The 22,970-nt window shown below is 32.6% G+C and overlaps 1 protein-coding gene across 2 annotated transcripts in view; it reads left to right on the top strand.

Annotated features, from left to right (window-relative positions):
- The window catches only part of REPTOR (repressed by TOR), a 44,896-nt gene extending 22,680 nt beyond the window's left edge, over positions 1–22,216 (top strand). For both annotated transcript variants that reach the window (XM_081762261.1, XM_081762271.1), the window contains exons 7-8: positions 4,214–4,336; positions 5,523–22,216. In XM_081762261.1, the coding sequence (XP_081618387.1) occupies positions 4,214–4,336; positions 5,523–5,617 (218 nt within the window). In that variant the 3' untranslated portion in view covers positions 5,618–22,216. The remainder of the gene's footprint in view (positions 1–4,213; positions 4,337–5,522) is intronic.
- The last annotated feature ends 754 nt before the right edge of the window (positions 22,217–22,970 follow it).

Below are 22,970 nucleotides of genomic sequence, written 5' to 3'. Positions count from 1 at the left end.
GGTTAGTTCAAAATGAACTAATATATTGTGTAAATTATTATTTTGTGGATAACCTTGCGAAATTATATTACTTTTAGGATAGTAGTTTTAGTGAGTCATATCATTTACGTGTGTATGTATTATTAATATCTTACTGAGGTCGTTTCGCCATAAATATTAGATTATTATGTTATTTAAGAGTGTATGTTGTCATTTTCCATCGTTTTTGTGGAAAAATCGAAACAGGGCATCAACTTAAGAAAGTTTAAAATTCTATTTTCGTAAATTCTAAATTTTCATTTCCTAAAGATCAACCATTTTACCTTCATGAACTCCTTTATTTCATTGAAATTATTCGGATTGGAAGTGAAAAATCTCTGTTACGTCGAGAATTACGTAATATCTTATCATTGGGTCGGTATTTTTTTCATCTTTCGAGATTTAGGAACATCATATTGTGACATCAGTGACTAGCTAATTAGGGATGGTCTCTTTGTTATACCAACGAAGACATTGACTTTGCATTTTCAACGAAGACATTGATGAGATGTGGTCGACATGTAGCTGTCATCGCTAAAATTGTCTAGAACTTTAAAAAATAAAAAAAGAACGCAAACGTCACTAACTGAAAATTGTTATATGGACTAAATTGATTGATGTTTTTACGCAACGCAAAAATCGAAGTGGATTTCGCGTAGTACTCATTAGCGAGGTGAATTTTCGTAGCAGCTGAGGTTGACGCAGTGTGGCAGATTGCCATTGTGGCCGCAGTTTACTATGTTGTGTAATCCAAGTCTTCCAGGAGCTACATTTACTATCATCTGCCATGTGACCATAGAGTGCGTATTCGAAAATGGGGGGTATATTGAATGTCACATTGCTTAGGTCTACGTACCTTGTGTGCGTAAGCTCCAAATCTTGCGTATATTAACTTCAAGATATAAATCACTCACATATTTAAATTCAAAAATAGGATACGGTAGATACAAACTTAGTTTTCCAAATTCTAAATGCAGATATGTTTTTAATTTTATTTTTGTTGTGCAGTTTTGGTTAGAATTTACTTTTTCTGTTTACCGGGGACACAAATTATTACTGATTGTTAAATGTGCGTCTGCTCTAGCCCAGTAGACTGTGTATAAACCAGTCAGTGTATCATATTTGAGCAACTCATGGTCTAAAGCAAAGCGAACATCATAAATCTTCACCCAGGAGTTCTATTTATTTATTTTACATTTTATTTTATTTTATTTTTAGTTATTTTCTTTTTTTAAGTAAAAGATGTATGTTGCAAACACGGTCGTTTACTTTGAGCAAACAATGCTAATAAAAATATTTTAGATTAAAACCGTGGGGCGAATGTTCAGACCCAAGAGGGACGGGAATTGGGAATTGCGGAAATTTTATTTCATTCCATTCCAAACTTAATGACATTCTTTGGGGAAGTTTCTATATTGTCTGGGACGGTTGAATATCTTCTTTATTTTCATTGGTATGACCTCTCAAGGATAGCCCAATCACCTCGCTCCGCGTGGAGCGCCGTTTTTGTTTGTTAGTTTGTCCGCCGTTTTTGAAAGTTGTACTAATTTATTTATTTAAGCTTTTGACGCTAATTCAGAACATATTACTAAGTAGCTGTTTAAGGATAGATACAACTCTTGAAAGTTAAATTCAGGAAGCCCACATTGCACACACCACACCTTAATTACGTTCTAAGAGCACCAATTCAATCAAAACTTGGAGGTATGATTCCCACCTATGGTGTAAGTGTGTGGATTAAATTCAGTTGCCACTGTCCATCTAGATCCAAAGATACGCACTTGCAATACTAAGGTAATAAATGTTCTTGATTACTCCTATTTTAGTCCGCAGATATTCAATCCGATGCATTACGAAAAGCATGAACAGTAATGGTATCATGCAGAGGCAGTCACTAATCTCACATGTATTAATATTCTGAAGTTCGTTTCTACCAACATAATTACCAAAGGGATTCAGTGTGGCTAATGAAGTCCTTGGATACCATCTTGTACAACAAATGAGTAGTTTCCGGTGAAATCCATCAATATGATCACTTCATTATGTGCAAGATTAGCTATTTAAGTTGTAAACTTTGGTGTTTTGACAGATAGTGATGGCTTGTCAAACTGGCAATTTTTAAAACCACTTCTTTGTGACGTCTTGAACAGTTGCATGGCATACCTGCAATGCCTCTCTGTCAGTATGAATCCATTGCTTGCATTCTGCCATTTCGTCTGGATCATACGAAGCATCTGGATCTTTGGAAACATCTGAATGTCTCGAAGTTGAATTTTTCGTAGGCATTGTTTAAATTGTTGCTGCATACAGTCTTTTGCTTCCAAACTACATATAGTTTTCCTGATCATTTCCTTATAATCATCATTGTTGTTGCTGCGGCCGACATCAGTTTCACATTTTGGTGAATACACATATTGAATATATTCCAGAAACTGATTGTCATATTGCATACAATACGCTAAGAACATTTCTACCAATCTACAGTGAAGTAGACTTCGATGATTTTTACCATTAATTCTTAGTGAGGGATACAATCCTTTTTGACTGGACACAGACGAGAAAACTCATCTTCAAACAAACTGAGGACTTTCTTTCTTTCTTTTTTTTTAAAAAAAAATTCATTTAGGTATTCTTTCCTGTTCTCAAGTGTTGCCAGGATTCCAGGTTCTACCTTTAAAGTTCCCTGCTTCATTATTGTAGTTGAAACAGTATATATATATATATATATATATATATATATATATATGCAATCACCTGAATGATGCTGTAACCCATTGAGTCCTTTTTACAAATTTGTTGAAGCTTCAAACATGACCCTCTAAATGATGATAATGAAGTGCTTGCTGTGTAGCATCCATCAAGAACATCCATGTGTTCAGTAGACGCTGATTCTTATTCGTCCTGAGGTTTCAACTGTTTTTGAGCTGAGGTAGTTTTTGTCTACATTTGGCACAATTTTTCTGATCTGGCCTGAGAACATCGCTAGTCAATAGCTTCAACGTATCGGCTGTTGAAGTGGACATCGGTTGTTAACCCATGTTGACTGTGTGCTTTTCGTTCCCAAATGGGTTGCAGTAAGACTTCGTAGAAATTGAAATTTGGTCAGCAGCAGAGCGTGATCATAGGAACAAATTTAGGCATCTTCAGTAAAGTCAAATCCAGACTTGTGTTATGAAAGTTCCTTGTCCATTGATACCGTTTCTGTTACTGGCTTTAGCTTACTTTTACCGACATAAAATATTGATGGCTAATGACGATCAGTGCCATCTGCGTTTCCAAAACAACAGGATTCAGGTGTTTCTTGATTCAGTTTTTGCTACGATAAACAAATATTTAGTAATCGAGACAAGTGTCACTATCTACAACGTTACCACGAGCAAACAACTTACAATTAAATCATTACAAGAGCTTCACAAGAGCAGGTAATAGGGCAGCTAGTTCTAATATCGTAACTTTATAAATACTTTCAATTTGCTTTACGAACATTCTTACACAATCTAACATTTCAAACTTTCTATTATTATTATTTATTGTATTCTTAAACCATTGAAAATAGAACAAAAAGGGACAAATATTATAGAAGCACATTCCATAGTTTTCTAGATTATTCTATAATTAATTCAAATTGTTCTGTCATTTTATCGATGATGACTTTCCAAATTTTTATCGTAATTCTTGTTATTTATTAAGACGCAGGGTTTTTAAATTAAACTATACAGCTTCTAAAGCATGAATCATGTTCTTTGGCACCGTGGCAAGAAAATGATGTGGGGGAGTATACAGTGAAGATAATATCCCCCAAAATTTGCATCTACGAGATTTTGACCAACCTTGGAAGTGCGTATCTTTGGATCTAGTTGGACAGTGGGAATTACATTTAATCTACACATCGACATCGTAGATGGGAATCATGCGTTCCAAGTTTTGATTAAATTGTTGTATTTACAGCGCAATTATATGTTCAATGTGAGCTCTCTGAATTGCTCAAATACTTCTTTACCAAATTTCAAGAGTTGCATCTGTACTGAAGTATACTTAGAGGGCTTATTAGTAACATATTCAGAATCCGACAAAAGTTGCAATAGACCAGGTCTTCATGTTTATTACAGCTTTCAAAAGTGCAGGGCAGATTCTTCTGTCTATTAACCAAGATGAATATATTACAAAAGTGATTTTTTTTTTTTTTTTTTTTCAGAGAGACTCCTTCAGGCAATTTTTCAAATGAAGCAGCTGCTGGCAGCAAAGTGCACGCAAGAAAATGCGCCAAGCGCAGAAGAAGTTTCTAAGATCATGGATAAGGTGGTGAAGGGAGCAACAAGTATGTTATATTTTATTGTGCTAAAGGTGTTCTGTAATTTGAAGTGAAGGATAAGATATTTCAGTATAAAATCAGTGAAGACACGAATAAATATAAACTAGGATTGCTTACGGTATAAGAATACAGCTTACAGTATAAAAACTTCTGGATTCTTCATTAATGCTTTTTTTTTTCCGTCGTCGTAAATTAGGGTTGCCAGATTTTACGTTTTCCGTAAGTTTTACATTTTTCTGGCATGTTTTACATTATATGCTACTTTGCACGTAAATCGATTTCTTACATTGTTTTAATAAATAGAAGAAATAATAGTTCTGGAGACTTAAAAAAAACGTTAGTGCAAAAGAGAAATGTTGAATTAGAGGAACACATACTTTTAAGAACGGAACTCAACGATCCCACTTAGTATTCAGACAGAAAATACAACAGATTGAGTTTTGATCTCTTACCTAATCAGCGCCTGAAACTTGATTAAGAATAATTTGTTTTTGCTTATGATCGAGAATAATTTAGTTTTAGCTTCTTAGGTTTCCTCTGTGAACACCGTCTGGATCGTATAGCAGTTCCGTCAACAGCGATATACTGATATCAGGAACAGAAGCTACTGTAAACTTAAAAATGAGACAAACTTAGTTGCGTTTGAAGGCGGCACCTCGAGTTTCCTTTAAATGTTGTTAGCGAATTAAGAGAGCAGCGGTGTTGCTATGTCTTTGTATACATTCAGGTCAGTGTACGTATCTGCTGCATGCTCATCCGCTTAAGCGTGTCGTATATCAGTGACAACACTAAACCATACACATGTTTAACGATCCGTCAGAAATTGAGGGAACTTGGCTTGGGAGGCTTTAATGCATCCGCTGTAGAGGCACTGTCGGACTATCATTTCTTTCGGTCACTGCATAACTTCTGACTGGTATTAAGTTTGTTTCGAAAGGTCCTATGGAAACTGCGTGTCACAATTTTTTGACCAGAAACCATAAAAATTCTATAGGGACGGGATTATAATGTTAACGAAAACATGGCAAAAGATCGATCAAAGTGGTGCATATGTAATTTCATAATTTTATTTCCATAAATGTATTTTCAACTTTGATCTCCTAAGGCTCAGTATTGTTAGACAACATGATATATATTGCTTTATTCTGTTACTGGTACTTAATGACTTATTACTAATTTCTTGTATTTACAGAGCTAAAAATAGCTGGCCATACAACTGATTTTGTCAACAAAGTGTTAGAGAAAGTAAAGAGTGGTGTCCCAGATGGAGGATTAGCTGACATGTAAAGAAGAGTCCTTGATTCTTTTTCCGATTGAAGCCAGTAGCGGACACATCAGAATGGGAAGTTAGTAGTATTGGAAGGTAGAAATATTTACACTTCGTTCAGATGTCTTGTTGTGGAACATTTGAACAGAACTTGTGTTCAAAATCCCGTAATAATGTTAAGAGGGAACTGTAGTTTGGCTGTGAAATTAATTACATGTATGATGTATCTGATAAGCCTATTTTAATTAGTTAAGTATAATGTAGTCATCCTTTAATAATTGTACGTACATATGTATATGCATGTATGTACAGTATATATTTGTGTACAGTGTAGTAAAGATAGACGATTCATAAGTGTTTTTACTGATATGTATGAAAAAAAAAAAAAAAAAAAGATTGTAAGCTTGTGTGCTTGCATATTGAATCAGGGATTGCGGCTGTTTTGTAAGTGGATTTTATATGGTTAACGAGAAGATTTTGCACCTTAAAAGCAGTTGAAGTATATGTGATTAACTTATATTTGTAGTTTTATTATTTGTTTTAATCATGCTTATAAATTTACCAAATTGAATATCTTACATTGCTACTTTTACTCATGTAACGATATCATATTTAATGGCAGTGCCATTAAGATTCTATTCTATTGTTACCCCGAATTTGTTTCTTCTTTGTGTAAGATCTTTATTTTGTTAAGGTGTGTTGTGTTTTTTCGTGGATAAGTCATTTTGTATCTATTGACAGTTCAGAAAAAGTGTAAGAATACGATCACTCAGCATTAGTGTAAGTAAACCATGTGAATGAGATGGGGAAATAGGAGGAATCAAATTATTTTTCTCACACCATAGGTCGAATTCCACAGTGTTTTTCCTATAGGTGCGAATCCAATCAAAATTCAGAGTAAAAAAAGTGCGGAACTCGGCCGGGAATCGAACTCATGTCTCCGGCTTTCCATGCGGGGGCGCCAATCACAACACTAGGGACTGGGTAGCATTGTAGTTAGCGCACCAGCATGATAAACTGGAGACTTTGTTCCATTTCTGGGTCAGTCTTGCGCTTTTTCACACTTTCAGTTTTCATGCGAGTGATGGTTTACTTTTATTTATGTTGTGTGATAATGTTTTTTATTATTTTCTGGCAAGTACTTTGTATATATATTGTGTAATTTGTATATAAACGATAGTCTTATTTTAGAAATGGATTTTGGTTGACACTTGGAAGACTACAGTAGTATCGTTAATCCGAACATTGTAAAATTACACATTTTTAAAGAAAATCATCCACACAAGTGCCATTGTGGTTATTTAAGCTGTTATTGGACCAATAAGATTAGAGTTACATAATTAGGGGATAGAATTTTTTAAAAAATGATGCTATATCGTCTAAGTAGGTTATTGAACTCATTGTTTAATAGGAATGGGAACACTAGTTTCCTGTTTTCATAATATTTAATGTGTACATATTTTTCACAATTCTGTTCTATATAAGAAACTATTGCAATTGTTCTACAAAATCGTGTTAGCCTGATCTGACATTTAATCTCAGAACGATAAAAGTAAGTTCCGGCTAAAATAGTTTTCATCAGAAAAGTTTATTTATGATAGTAAAGTTGTTATGATAATTATAGCGAAAGATATTCTAGTGTTAACGTTCTCAATCAGGAGTGAAATCAAGCTTTTTTTTTTTCTGATCAATAGCTAAGTGATGTAACCCATTTTCGCTAGAGCTTTTTTTTTTTTTCCTCTGATTTTGTTGTTACTATTCTGTTAGAATTCTTTTCATATATGGAGAATAATTTGGGGGAATTTTGGCTTTGTGAGTAGGCGGTTTTCGTAATATGTTTCATGTAAATACGAACACTCTGGGTAGAAGTGTAAGCAATTTCTGCTATCTTATTTAATGGAGGTCTTGGAAATTACAATTCTTTATTTATTAAACGAAATATAATAGTTTTATTTCTTTAAAGTCTGTTAGTTTCTAAAAAGGCAACATTGAACGTGCGAATGATATTTAAGCAGAGAGCATCTTCATAGCGTCTTCGATTACAAGGAGCTTATGATATTCAAGATGATACTGCTTGCTGCTGCGCTTAAAGACAGATTTTAACATAGAGGCGTTGTTTCATATTGTAAATATATTTATACACTGTTCGTACGAAATTTTAAATATATATTCTGGTTGTTTCTAAAGGAGACCATGAATTACGTACAAATGTATCAATAATCCAAGTGAATAGAATTCACAAGCTATCTAATGTATCTACGCACAAAATTCCGTATAATCAAAAGTTTTTCTGAATCACGCTTTCTGATGGCTAAATGTCACCGTGTAGACCTCTTTAGAATGCATCCATGCTGCTAATGGCATACACATTATTAATCTCTTTCAGCTTTGCTGGAAAGCTAGCGTTGAGTAACTTAGTTGGTAAATCTGCTGCCATCCTCTTTTTCCTGATTCTTTATCGGAAAGCACAGTTACTTCTGGGTATTTTCACGGAGATACCTTGTGAACTCCCTCGTGACTAAGCGGTTAACGTGCGCGCCTTTGGCGTGGGAGACCCAGGTTCGATTCCCGGTGGTAGCTCATGTGGTTCAAAACCCACGTTAAGCTGTAGGACCACGTCTCATATAGCTCAGCTGCTGAAGGGGACGCTGAACTGAAAATGGGATCGGACCAAATTGAAGATACCTTATACATCTTGATACAATTATTTGGTTCAAGAGGATCGAGTGTTTCTTGAAGCTTAAGAGGTCTGGAAATAAAATGAAATATAAGTAACACAGTTAAAAGAATAAAGCAAATCAAATAAGGTAGCAGTGAGTAAAAATGTTATTATTTGAGATTCTGTGAAATAGGAAAGCAAACTCCCCCCCCCCCTTTTTTTTCCCTCCTGATAGAACTGCTTGAAAATATGTACCTCTAGTTTACGTAGACACCTAGCGTATTCAGATGATCGGTTATATTAAATTGTAGCTCCATTCTTTTAGATAATTTCAGAAACAGTAAGTTAGCACTCTTCTTCAAGACACTGACATAGGCACGGAAATATAACAATTTTATAGTGCGGTACTTCTTGTATGGTTCATTTTCCCTCAGCTGAAGCTACGTTGACATTATTTCATAGACTCCCATTAAAATACGCAACGCAACACTAAACAACTCAAATTAGTTACATAGTCTTCATTTTTGAAGTTGTCATTCATTTTATTCATATGATAACGCACGGCGGAAATGGGTTAGTCAATGTAAACTACTTATATCTTTAACGAATTGAGTAATTTAAATATTGTGATTCAATAGTAATAATTAGCATTGTCCAGTTCATTTTTTTAGGAAGCTAAATTTGTTTTGTTTAATAGTGAATATTAATAAGTTCCGATTTCCTTTGGTTCAGTCACGTAACTCTTCAGACACCATAGCCGGCTTAAGTTTGCTAACGCCTTATCATAACTTTGATTTCTTTATAATTTTTTACTGAAACCGTATTGCTTGCCATGAATTGTTAGTTAAGTTTTAAAGGGAATATATATATTTTTTTTCTTAAACAGATTGGTGTCTCAGATACCGAGTATAGTTTAAATTTAATTTTGTGGTGTAATGTTATTGATCACAGTTTTCAAATACAATGGCAGGTATGAGATATACTGTAGCTGCTGGATTTAGTAATAGTGTCCACAGTTCTTGAATGAATCTACTTGTTGTCAGAAATTTAATGTCTTCACTTTATTCGCTATAATTGTGACAAGCTGTCAATTACAATATAAATCACTTTTAGTAGGGTAATGATCAGTTGAGGGATGAACTTAGAATGGAAGCTACATACTTTTTTTTTTCTTCGTAAATTTTTTAAATGAATTCTGTCTCACTTTATATCGAAAGTGTTTAGTTAGATAATAAGCTATTAAGATTATGTTTAGAGATTTAATAGACAATTTGGTTTTAAAATTCTGTTTCTATTTCATGTGGTAATATTTCTTCAGTAGCCTTGTCTGTTGTCCCTTTTCATGCTGTTAGTCATCGAAGAAAAAAAGAGTATGCACTGCATTTTAGGTTATACCAAGCTCTCAACCTAATGATACTATTGTACTGCTTGTTCTTGTTTATAAATCCTAGTTTCTATTTAATATGATAAAATATGTTAATTAGGATACTTTCAGAAGATTATCTATTTTCTCAGCATCGATTTGATCACATGTAATAATTTTATTTTCGTGTATGATACATACCCTGCTTTTGTTCTTAGTGAAATTAGTTTGTGAAGTCATAAATGTAGATGTTATTTGAATATATTTTGAATTATTGTAATTGGTGTCTGTATTCTTTAGTACTTTGTTTTTTTATTATTATTAATTAAATTACGAATTGAAATAAAAATCTATGTTTTTGACTCTTCAAAGAATGTATAGAATTTATCTTCGATATAAATAGAAAGAAAAAAGTGTGTCTTTAATGTTTCAAAGATTCAAGCTTTCGTGTTAGCTTTAAGCCTGATAAAAAAAAGAAAAGAAGAAGTACTTATAATCAGTAGGTTGTAAGTGCATACACTATGAAGCTAGTCTATCAGTGTCTCTTTATATCGCGTTTGTTAAAGTTTTTCCATATCTTATTTATACAGATTTCTCATCATTTTAGTTTCTTTACATGAGAGTTTATTGTATGCGGTTTTTCTCTTCAAGAGCGCATCAAGCAGCAAGCTTAGGAAACACTTATGTTACTGTACGCAAAACAACAAGAAATATTTCACATGAGCAGACAAGAATCTGATGGTAAAAATTATAGCAGTTTTAGGAAAACGCAAGCTATTAATCAGGCTTTTTGCATGTTAGTAAGGGATAAGATTAACAAATCTTGTAGTTTCGTTGTTGCGATATTCTAGTTAATATTTTATGGCAGTGTAACAAAACTGTAAATACATACATATACATATATATATATATTTTTAAGTCTTTTGTTGTTGCTTAATGATAATATATCAGCGAGTTTAAAGGCTGTGTAATAAATAGCAAAAATAATGTATAAGATGTATACAGAAGAATTATTATATAGAATATAGAAGTATATTTGTCTATATGGACACTCATGTACGTGCGCGCGCATGTAATGTATATTTATGTATTTTAACATATTACATAGTTCCTGAATATCTATTGTACCTTACTGAATTAGAAATTTTGTGTAGTAAAAGTACTTATATAATATTTTTTATGTTTGTTGGTTATAGAGACTATGTTAATTTCATATATAGATTTAGTGTATTTTAAGGATATGCTTAGGTGAAGAGTTATGTTAAACAATTTTCCCCCCTAAAACTTATCACCGAATGGAAACTTTATTTTCTTAATTAAAAATGTATTTTACTTGGCTTCGTACTTTTATATATATACATAAATAGTTTGTAGTAAGGGAATATGTTTTTTAGTGAGAAGGGAAAAGTTTTGTTTTATATATATATAAAAGAGATAACTTGCATGAAATGCATTATTTGTTGTTGAAAAATAGTGGTGAAGCAGAACTATCAGTCATATATGCTCAATATTAATTCTTGATGATATAGTCTTAAGTGGAGTGTTCTGTTTTTATTGTGTTTTTAAGTAATTAGTAAAACTTACCCATTAGCACAGTTAATGATGTGCTTTTCTTGTTTATTCTTGTAACTTTTTCATGCGCTATGCGAATATGTTTAGGTTAGAGAAAGTAAAGTTTAAAGGTTCATACTAGAGCGAATTCAAGTTGCAGAAGCGATGTTATATTGTTATTTTATGTAGATAGACAGGAAATGTCTTGTATATACTTGTTTTTCAGTAAGAATATTAATAATTATTATGTTATGTTGTTTTGTTTTTCTGTTTTATAGAATTGAGCAGGTCTTACGAATGTTTCTGTGGAAAAAGAGAATCGCGATGTCTGAGAGGGCTTTCAATATATAAGAAAATAAACAGTGTTCTGTAGCACTAATTCTCGTTTTTGTAGATATTGGGTGGATTTCTAATTGTTAGAAAGAACGGAAACGTGATCTTTGAATGTACTTCAATTGGGCACTTGCAAAGCCTTTTATATGCTTAGTAGATATTTACTTTGTTCATATTAAAAGGAAAGAAGGAGAAATCTAAATAATCAGGTACTAATTCCTTAAAAGAATCTTCGAAAGATATTAGTTGATTAGGATGGATTATTAATATAGTTTACGATTACCTGTTGCTATTTGAATTAAGAATTTCTGTTATTTTTGAAAATTTAGTCGTGGCGAAAAAGTGCATCAGAACATATTGAAAAATATGAAAAATTCTCTCGGTTTCCACATTAGTATTTTAGATCCTTTACTATGAAAAAAAAAAAAGTCATGTTAAGAAGATGCTCGTTGAAACTTACTATAGCAGTTTTGAATTTTTTTAAATATCTACACAAAAGAAAATCGGTAAAACTTCTTTGCAGTAGATAAATATAAAATCACAGTGGCTTAAGTTTAGGATAGATTCCCAAAAATTGTAATATGTTGACATTCCATAAATTCAAATTCTATACGTTATTAGTCCTCGAAGATTATTATGCCTATGTACAACATGTATGCAGGTACATGTCCTTGAAACTTTAGTGCATGCATTTGTAGTGTCGTCTGGATTATATTAAGTCCGTAATTTGGACGAAAGAATTGAAGCTTCATTGCACAAGAAGTGATCTAGATATGGTTGAAGAGATGTGAAATTCTCAAATTTATAAAATAACTGGATGGTAAGAGCACGGCGATCGGGACATTTGTCTGTTGTGGGTTCGAATCCCGCTTAGTGCATGCATGTTATGTGTTGTTTCTTTACCAATCATTTCATTATCACCGTTCATTTGTTTCTTGTAACCTAATGGACACAGCAATGGGTGTAAAGTTCAAACGTACCAAGGACAATTATTAATTTGACAGTGATGTAACTTGGTTGTGTATGTCCATTTTGAACGTTTGATAGCGGTGCTCGGGAGTAAGTACATCACGTCTTGGTAACTGAGAATTTTTCACGTGCATTAATTACGTAATTGCTTTGTCTAATCTTTTTATCCACTTCGTGATGCATTGGATGTCGAAGAGTGTGACCCTATAACCGTAGCATTAACCCAGTGGGACTTTCTGCTATTCCTAAAGGGAAGATTTTGTTTGACTGTTGATGTGAAATTACCTGTTCTATAGTTTGGTCATGGCCGTGTATTGTAAATTTACTAAGAAAGCTGAAATTCTATTCCAGCAGTTTAATAAAAAGTAATTTACTCTCAGTTATTCATAATTCGTTTGCTAATAGTTCTCAGCTGTTGTCAACCAAATAACATGTGTGCAGAACAAGACACGCAATCTTCATTACATGTAGGAAGGATATTTAATAGCTATTGTGATGTATTGAAGTAAAAATTTTGCAACGGTACAGATTTAGAGTAGATTTTTTCCCCTCACTTCAGATGTTCCATATAAGTCGTTTCCAACTGGCCGATGTATGACTCGAAGCACGCCTTTATGCTTGTGCAGTGACGGAGAGAAACCGCTGGAGCACGGGAGAGGAGTGGTCGAGTCAAAAGAATAAACTACAGTAGTCATGAGTCCATCACAGGTGGTGTATCTGTCAATTTCTGGTCTCTGCCTATTCTTTGCCTGTTCGCACTGAGAATGAGAGCAGCAGACTAGGACGTCACAGAAACATCGATTTGGAAGTGACTGCACTGTACATTTCAGATTTTTTTTTCTTAATTTGATTAAAATATGTAACAATTATCTCATGTAGAGTTTTAATAATCATGTACATCGTATGGATGTAGCTATATTTGTGCTTTGATGTTAACATGCTAACACTAAGTTAGTGTTTCTAGTTACCAATGTGGCCAGACATTAGTGAATAAATACAACTGGTCCTTGTTTTTAGGTATTAGCCATATCAATGAATTAATGAAGAAGTGAGAGTTGTGCTTTATAATTGAGTGTTTTTGTATGTTTGAGTGTGTTAACAATATAAATTGATAATCAAAATTTGATAAAAGAAGTGTATAATAAATATATACATACATATGTAATGGTTGTAACTCAGGAAATGTATGCAAGCAGTATGTGATACCAAGCTTTAAAGGTTATGTTTTAGTTGCTAGAAATTTGCCATTGTGTATATATAATATAGATGGATTTATTAAAAATAAGAGTTCTGACAATTTGTTTGGATTTTTTTAATATTATAGTATATGCAACCGAATTGAACGATGTACGTGTTTGCAGTCATGATTTTATGTCAAACAATTTGCTCAGCTAACTATATTTACTTCGAATTGTGTATATGTTCAAGTTTTTTGATAAAGTAACAACAGTCCCAGTTTGTTTATAAAATTACCGGAGTGAGTGAGTAAAGTAAGGAAACTGAAGATTATGTCGTTTATTGGGAATATATCAGTCTTGTTGCTGTGGATAATGCATTCCATGTTGTTTAACTTATTTCTTTCCATAAAATGCCTCGTTTTAAATTGGTTAAAAAATTAAAGTTGTGAGGCGCGTGTTCTTACAAAGAATCAGTACAACACAGAACTGGAGCTATTTACATAAATCAATACATGAATTGTTTCGTTATCAATAAATGCCGAGGTTGCGTCTAGAATATGTACTTCACAATCTGAAAGGAAAGAAAATTGATTTGCTTTTCGCTTAAAGTACAAAATTTCGTTTATGCCGTAGAGAGAATAGTTGTTTGCACTATTTACCATGAATCCGCATTATCTCGTGTTTTTCTAAATGCGAACATCAAGCAAATAAAGCCATCTTCTTCAATATAATGCTACTAAGTTGGTAATGTTTAAGACAACATAAAATGAATGTCACTTTATTAACGAAGATTCGATTTCGCGTGTAATTAAGAGAACTTTTCTACACGTTTCTCCGTATTGTATTCACTTTCACTATTTTTGGAACGATTAATAATAGTTTCACCTTTCTTAAAATGAGTTTGAATGTCTTCTATTGAAGCAGAGCTATAGTGTGTATTAAATTGTTATGTTCAGCAGCAGCATATTAGTGGAAGATTGTATTGAAGGAAGGAAGTTATATTTAAGGCGTTTCTAGTGTTTATGATGCAGTAACTTAATCAGTTTCCATATTTGTGAACGAAGAGTTTTTAACAGAAACGTGTATTCAGGGCATTTTAAAAGAACGTTCAGTCTTACAAATATTGACATTTCTACATGTAAACACTGTTTTCTGTCAGAACAGTTTTATATGATGGAACGTATCAAATTTCTTTATATCACTTTCTACATGAAATAAATACGTGATATAATTATCATACTTCTGAATAAATAGCTTTTGTGTAGTATGGCGTAGTGTTCCACAAATAAATGACTTTCCAACACTTTTATTAATAGCTAAACATTCACACTTTTGGCAAAAATATCAGATAATAGATTGCAAAATATATTTTTTAATATATTACAGCTTACCGGACTTCGTGTGTCAAATGCAGCATTTTTTCCATATTTAAATCAGGCAATGCAAATTCTTCTGCTTAAAATACTGTGATCATGATGTGATGTTTCTTACTTATTCCAATCGTAATAATTCACATATATATATATATATTTGTATTTGTACGTATGTATGTATATTAATTTGAACTTTAAGAGTTCAATGACCTCTGTTTACTACAAGGCAAATAATTTTTCAATAAATGCTGGTCAGATATACCAGCTTAGGCCGTAATCATTAGAGATTGTCAGTGGTTATATATGAGATCCTTCGTGGCTAAAAGGCAATGAGCTCTTCCCTTGGATTTGAGAAATTCGGGTTCGATCCCTGTGAATACACATGTGGTCCAGATCCAATGTTAAACTTACAGGTTCATTTTTAGCGCTGGTGCTAAAATTTATATAAATAAACGGACATTTGTGATGTAAAGGAAATTTAAAGGAAGCAAATCGTACCCATTTATTATTATTATTCTACACTTATGACTGGACCTCTAATATAACACCCTTTCAGCCAGTTAATTGACTGAACTGGACATTTTTTTTTTCAAGTACATTTTTACATATATTTACAGTAACGCTTGAAATTTAACAGCAGCAGCACGTAAAGCTCAATGTCATATTGTGACCAGCAGTAATAATAATAATAAACGTTAATGCTGAGGCGTTAAGCACAGAACCATCGTCTAGCATTTTATCTGTTTATTCCTTTGGCCTTTATGCGCAAGTTGGACCTATCTTAGTATAAAATGATCCATAGTGACGCTAATGCTTAATGCAACGTTGAAATTATTGTTTTAGTTTACCACGAACTTCGGAACTTCATAATTTAGCATAGACAAGCCTACTGAATGAAAATTCCATTGAGGACATAAAAGGTGGTTCATGACTTTCGCCAGAGATTAAATGAAGTTACGAACTTAGTCTGAAACCAATAATGTACTTCTAAAAATTTCTCTTTTTTTCAGTTGCTGCATTTTGATTTTCTGATAATTTGTTTCAATTTTTTAAATAAGAGTGTATGTAATACGTTTAACTTGTAATAAACCTATACATTGTATTGCTGGAGGTACTATTCCAAAACTTCTTAAAGGCCGCGAATATATTTTTGACGTACATATGTCCGTGAGTATAAATCTTTTCAGCTAGATTTTATTTAAATTACTACAATATATTAACAATTTACAGTGTAAGGAAACAAAATGAAAATTAAATGAAATCTTTAAGTTTTACGTCCCACGGTTATGCCGGTTAGGTAAAGGAGACGGTGATGATGAGAAATGAGTAAAATGGTGGAATGAAGAAAGTGGGAGGAAACGGGAGTACCCCGAGAAAACCCACGAGCACGGTGTTTGTCCACCACAAAGTCCACACGGCGCGAGCTGGGATCGAACCAAGGACCCCAAGCACCGGAGGTGAACGCTCTACCACTGAGGCACCGCGCCCCCCGTGTAAGGAAACAGTCCCTGTTGGTCTACTGGGTAGCACTTTAGTGGATGAGGTCCTGGTTCGAATCCCGGTAGAAGATCCTGAAAATTTGAGTGCATTACGGCACTTCGGATTCTACCTTAAAAAATTGTAGGTCGACGTCTCTTATGTCGACCTGACAGGGATGGTAAATTCAAATCCAATTAATATAAGGACGTGGCAGCAATAGTGATATAGGGACAGTTAATCGCACCGCGATTCTTTTTATTTCAGTGCACATTGCGAGGACTATACTGAAGTTACAGCTCTTAGTAAAAACACATTGATGTAAGAGTTTGTGACATCAGTCTAGCTAATACAGGCTTATGACGTAGGTTGTGATGATGACAATACCGTTTTGTAAATACATATATTATTGGACGTATTTATTAAACAACTATTATGAAAGTGTATGCGAACTATTTTTGTTGCATATGCAGTTATAATTTTATAAATTAGTGTGTTTCAAGTACGGTTTCTGTTTTAAGGATGAAAATAAATAATGAGTGTGTATGTGAAAATCTGTTAAGAAATATTTATGCAGTCTGAAGTGTGAAGTTTGTAAAGTATTCGTTGCTATTTGCATTGAAATCGAAAAAATACAACATTGACGATTGCAAGATAGAATTTTGACGATGTTAGAGTAGACAGTTTAATTGTGTTCACAAAAGTTGCAGATGTTTATGCTATAGGGCTGTAGATTTTTGATGTGGAGAATTTTTGTAATAAGAGCTGTCAGATCTCACTTTAAATCGTGAGATGATGTTGACAAAAATACTGCAATCTTATCAGCAAGATCAGTAAGGTTTTGTTTTCGATTGGGCACTATCTTCATAAAGTATCGTTCATATATTTCAGTTTTCAGGTATTTTAGACCGCCACGGTTATGTAATGTTTGTAACTCAACGATTGCGCCATTCATTATTATTATTAATAGTAGTAGTAGTATAAGGTGACTAGCCTTTTATATTGACCACACTTCGAAACTCGGCAAGGCCTCCACGCTGGTTGCGTGTACGTTCGTTGCCCAGGTTAGATTTCCAGTGGGATAGCATTGACATTTGAATACATTAGATGGTTCGGGCTGCATATTAAGCTGTAGGTCCCCTTCTCATGTAGCTTCAGTGTTTAAAAGAGACACTAAATGTCAATACATAAACAAACAAATACAAAACCAGACTTCATTCATTGTGTTGATTCTGAATCCAGATTCTTTCCAAACACCTTTTCGCTACCTTCTTGTAGTAAATTAGACTTTCCTTCTCTGCCATTGTATTATGAGTTATTTCCGTGGAAAGTTCATGTGGCACATTAAATTTCATGTAGCATCGTGCTGATAAAGATTAAACTCGAAAACAAACAAACCATAGATAGACAGATTAATTTCAGTACAGACTTTGACGATTTAAAAACGAGATTAAAAATAAAACATTACTTCAATTACCGAGTTACCCCAAAATGCACTATTTAAGGAGGAATTTCCTAAATAAGTCTGATTTGAATTGTATAAGTTGGTATTAAAATGGAACTTACCAATCAAGGAGTTGAAAACAAAACATATACGTATAAAATAAATAATTTCGTAAGTTATCCGTAAAACTGACCTCAGCTAACTAGGAAAGTATTTTGAAAGAGGATTCCAAGTCGTGTGGGTGGGTGATATTTTGATATAATTAGAAACTACTTTCCTTGTAATCTAATACTTAAATTTTCTTAAAATGTTGCCATTAAAATACTATATATAAATATAATGTATATATTATCAGTGTGTGAAAGAGACTGTTAATCTGTAATATATTCAAGGTTGAGAGCTTATATTAGTTGTTTTTTATGCAAGAATTAAGGTACTATAAACAAAATATATTGCTCAAATTGAAGAAATACCAACATAATTAAAAATACAACTTTTCTAGTACTTCCACTGCTATTTGTTAAGTGAACAATCTGATGCCATATCTTTTAGGCCAAGAAAATTTTTTCTTGTCTGTTTCAATGCCATGCACTATGGTATAGTATTAAATACTGAAATGTATCTAAATTTTTGTTACTGAGAACTAGCGTTAGATAGTAAGTAATAAATTTCACAAGTACAATTGTAAGTAGTAAATAATTTATTATATCGAATAGTCGTGGACGCGCTGATATCAGGCGTTTATATGTGATTATTTCTCAGTGCATAGAACTAAACCTAAACTATTTAAAATATAAAAACACAATAAAAAAGAATAGAAAAACTAACATCTTTTGTGGCATAATGATTGACAATTTCGCCCTTAAGTTATGTGCTTTTTTAGGTCCACGTCTGATCAGGATCGGTGCTAAAAAATCAATCAGTCCTAGGCTTTGAATTCCATATTAATTTATTCAACATGGTGCCCACCCAACCGTAAAACCGTGGATTTCGTATGCCGTGAAAACACCTGGAATAAGACTGCGAGTTTCATTATCCAACCTTGAAAATTCGCAAAAATTTCAAATTAATAGAAAAAAACTTACTAGGATGGCTTTTGTTGTTGTTGTGCAGTCAGTAAAGGTTATTATTATTTTTTTAAAATAAACTTTTGGACCGTGAAAAATCCGCAAATTAGATTTTTTAGTTTGAGTAGGAACTTTAATAATGGGACATGTAAATAAAGATGTTTAAAACAGGCGAAATATCTCGTGCGCTTGAGATTTATAGAATTGCAATAGATATGCTTCTGAAAAAAGAAAGAAAGAAAAAAAATCAGATAAACTAAGTTGGTGGAATAGTAATATCAAAAGAGAATCTGAAGATGATGATAACGGATGATAATGGTTCTGATGAGATTGAATGGGGACAGGATAGAGTGCATCGACAGACTTTTGTTTCTGCAGTAGTGAACTTTCTAGGTTTTTAACGTATGTGATAAGTTATAACAAAAGGAAATCATTACTTGAGGCAGATGTACTGTGGTACAACTACTGTTTGAGATTATGAACATTTGATTGATTAATAACAAAGTCTGGAACCTTCCATGACTTTGGCCTATTATACTTTTTGCTGAAGCTTTTTTTAAAATCAATTTCGTTTCCTTATGCGTAACGTTTTTACTCGGGTTTCTAATCTAATCGACAGAATGTAACATTTCTCCTTCCTCATTAATATATTTACTTTCCTCATAATATATTATACTTTCCTCATTAATATATAACTGTTGTGAACATTATCAATATTAGTGCTAGAAATAGAAAATAAGGTTACCTCAGCATTATAAATGTTAACGGTGAACTAGACCAAAGTAACGTATAAACGTGTTCATACAACAATATCTTAAATACTCTATAAATTGTAGTAGTAGTAGTAGTAGTGGTAGTAGTATACGACTGCGAATAGGTTTCTTGATAGGAAAGAAATCGATTTTTAAAAGTAGAAAAAGAAGAAAGAAAGAAAAGATGCTCACTATACAATGTAGATCTGCCTTTGTGTTCATATAATAGAATTTGAATTTTAAAAATAATGCCAAGTAAAATACATTTTGGGTTCGGTGTTACAATTGCCTATTACTCATAATACAACTGTTACTTTGAAATTAAAATAAACATTACATTCTAGAGTATATAATTTTAGTATTACAAGACATTACACTTAACCGTTATTGCAGTTAGAACGTTATTAAATACACAGTTAATTCTTGTTAGAAACAGTATTTTTTAAAAAAAATACATGCTGACTGTTTAAATACAAAAAGCAGTAAGTTTTTCCATGTTAAGTGTTCGGCAACTTATTTATATAAATATTTATGATTCTATTTTGTCCTTATACTGTATCGATGTTCTTCGCTGCAAGTTGTGAGTTAAGTGTAAAATAATCATAGTTTCCGTTGTCATCATTACTTAAACCATTAGTAACATGTTTTGTCAGTATTTTTTGGTGTCTATGGTATCCTTCCAGTATACTATGTGATTCAAACAGTGCCATGAAAAAATATATTCGATCGAAAAAGAAAACAAAATATTGTATGAGGAAGTGACCTTGTCTTTTTGCTTAGGTAGAAAATAGAAATGGTAGTTCAAAAGGGTTTTTTAAGGTATGGGAAGTAATATTCTGAGCTTTATATGCTATTTACTTCGTGTAAAAGTTGTATATTGCACATTGCTGGCAATATATTAGGTGTGAATTACTTCTGTGTACTGTTTGGTGGTTGATAACACGCAGAAAAAAAATTTAGATCATCAGCATTTTTGAAACCTACCTACTTCTGTGTGTCCTTTTTAATTGAATTATGACTGCTTAACTTCGTTCGATTTTCTCACATTTATACAGGTTGTTGTTCCTTTTTGGGGGGAAGGGGGGGGGGAATTCGTACATTACCTTTAGGAATTTTGTATCATGATCTTCTGTTAGAACAAAATTGAAAATTATCAAACTAAAAATATGTAAAATTATCGTTTTAAGGATCAAGGAGCAAATGACTATTCTAGTTTTTGATTTTCTTTAATGATTGCTCAGTACATAAAAGCATTAGTTATGTTTACAGTCATTTGTTAAAATATGTTTGATATCTGTTATTAGAGAAATTGCAGATTTATGTTTCTAAAGTTAATTTTAGAGTAAACTTCCGTTCATTATTATAGACGTTACAGTTGCATAATTTTCTCGAATTGTTGCTGTTTTATTAATGGTAAATGTTTTCCTTCTAAATCTTTCATACATACATATTCCATGTTTCGATAGACCGTATTCTAATAAAGCGCCAAGATGATGATTTGTAAGACCTGTCGCGGGTCCAAATTCCGTTCATGACACAAGTGTTACATATTGACTTTTCATCATTAATTTTTTTTTTTTTTAATCATCGTTTTGTTTAGCCTAATATACATAATTTTTAATGGCTGTTCTGGTCTGTTTCAAAAATACTGATGAATCTTTTAATCTGACAATTTGGAATGCAAAGATTTTAAAAGTCTTCTTCTGATAGGAGTGTCATGAGTCAGCAAACCATGATTGTTTTACATGAAGACAATTGTTTGCGTTTCTATTCTAATTATATATTAGTCGTAAATTTATAATAGTCACTAAGTACTAAGAGATAGTGATTGTATATTTAAATTGTGTAAGAATAATGCTAAACCTGTAAGAATAATGCTTCTTAAATGTGAAAAAATACATGCGCATGTACATATACATATATTTAAAGAGTAAAACTTTATTTTTATTACTAAAACACTGTGGGTAACTATAGAAAAAGCTCATAGTTTAAGGTGCATGTTGCAGAGTCTATTTTGATCAGCTTAATTAGGTCAAAAGTGTACGTATATATGTAAAAACTGTAAAAGAAGAAATAAAACCTGTTCTCCTTTAAATGAATTATGGCATTATTGAATTGTTAATGGAGCACTAACATTATGCAGTCAGAATGAATAAATGAAAAAAAAAAATTATTGTAGAACGAATTCTTTCGTAGAATTTTAATATATATCCTTATTTATAGATCTTCGATCATAAGTAGCGTTTAATGATAAGAAATTAAAAGTTATAAAATATTGTTCTTTCTCTTTTGCATGTCATTCCCAGTTCGATTTTTTTTTTTCGCATTTATGTAATTAAAATAGTTTCATGTTTTGTCCACTTCCTTAGGCTTTGAGTGACTTTTTTTTCGTAATGTATTTCAAACCGTGTTATGTTCTGAGTACATGTAAAATAAAGATCAGTCATAAATTTTGTTTCATTTTTATTATTAGCTTCGGAAGTAAAGTATATGTACACTCGAAAGAAGTAACTTCATCTCATGTGTGTTCAGAAGTCTGTGTTAATTTAGACTTTGTCATCGCTATATTGTAGCATGGCAAATAATAGTGCAAACCAGAATGGTAAGCGTTTTCGTTTGCGAACAAATGACAGTTTAAGAAAGACACTTTCCATAACACTAACCGTAATTGCCATTTTTTTAAAGTTGTATTAGAGAGTTGATTCTAGCGTATTATGTACACTAATGTTCTCTGCAAATAATAGTTGCAACTCAGAATAGTGATCGTTCTCGATTTCGCACAAAGGCATCTTGAAAATTGCAAATCGTAACACCTCCTGAGACTGACTTGATTGCCGAATTTTTTTAGGTACCGTATATTCATGCCAGGGATCTGATTATAGTAATATTCTATATAAATAGTAATTTCAAACAGAATGGTGATTTTTGTTTTGCACAAATGACTGCAAAAAATTGCAAGTCGCGCCACTTTCAATGAGACTATAATTACAGATTTTTTTAAAAAATACGTTACGTTCATGCCAGAGGATGCTGCCATACATCACAATGGAGATATTCACCATCAACTGTATGAGAGACGTACGCTATTGAGAGACTGCGTACAGTATACTGCTTCGAAAATGTGTAATTACAGTTGATTATGTGGTTTTTCTTACTAAATCCCTATCATCAAAATGAGAGAGGGGATACACTAAAACTCATATTTGCA

The sequence above is a fragment of the Thermobia domestica genome, chromosome 1 (genome assembly GCF_964235325.1).
Source record: "Thermobia domestica chromosome 1, izTheDome1.hap1.1, whole genome shotgun sequence".
In the NCBI taxonomy this organism is placed as follows: Eukaryota; Metazoa; Arthropoda; class Insecta; order Zygentoma; family Lepismatidae; genus Thermobia; species Thermobia domestica.
Note: the sequence above shows the minus strand (reverse complement) of the source record. Positions and strands in the feature narration are given on the sequence as shown.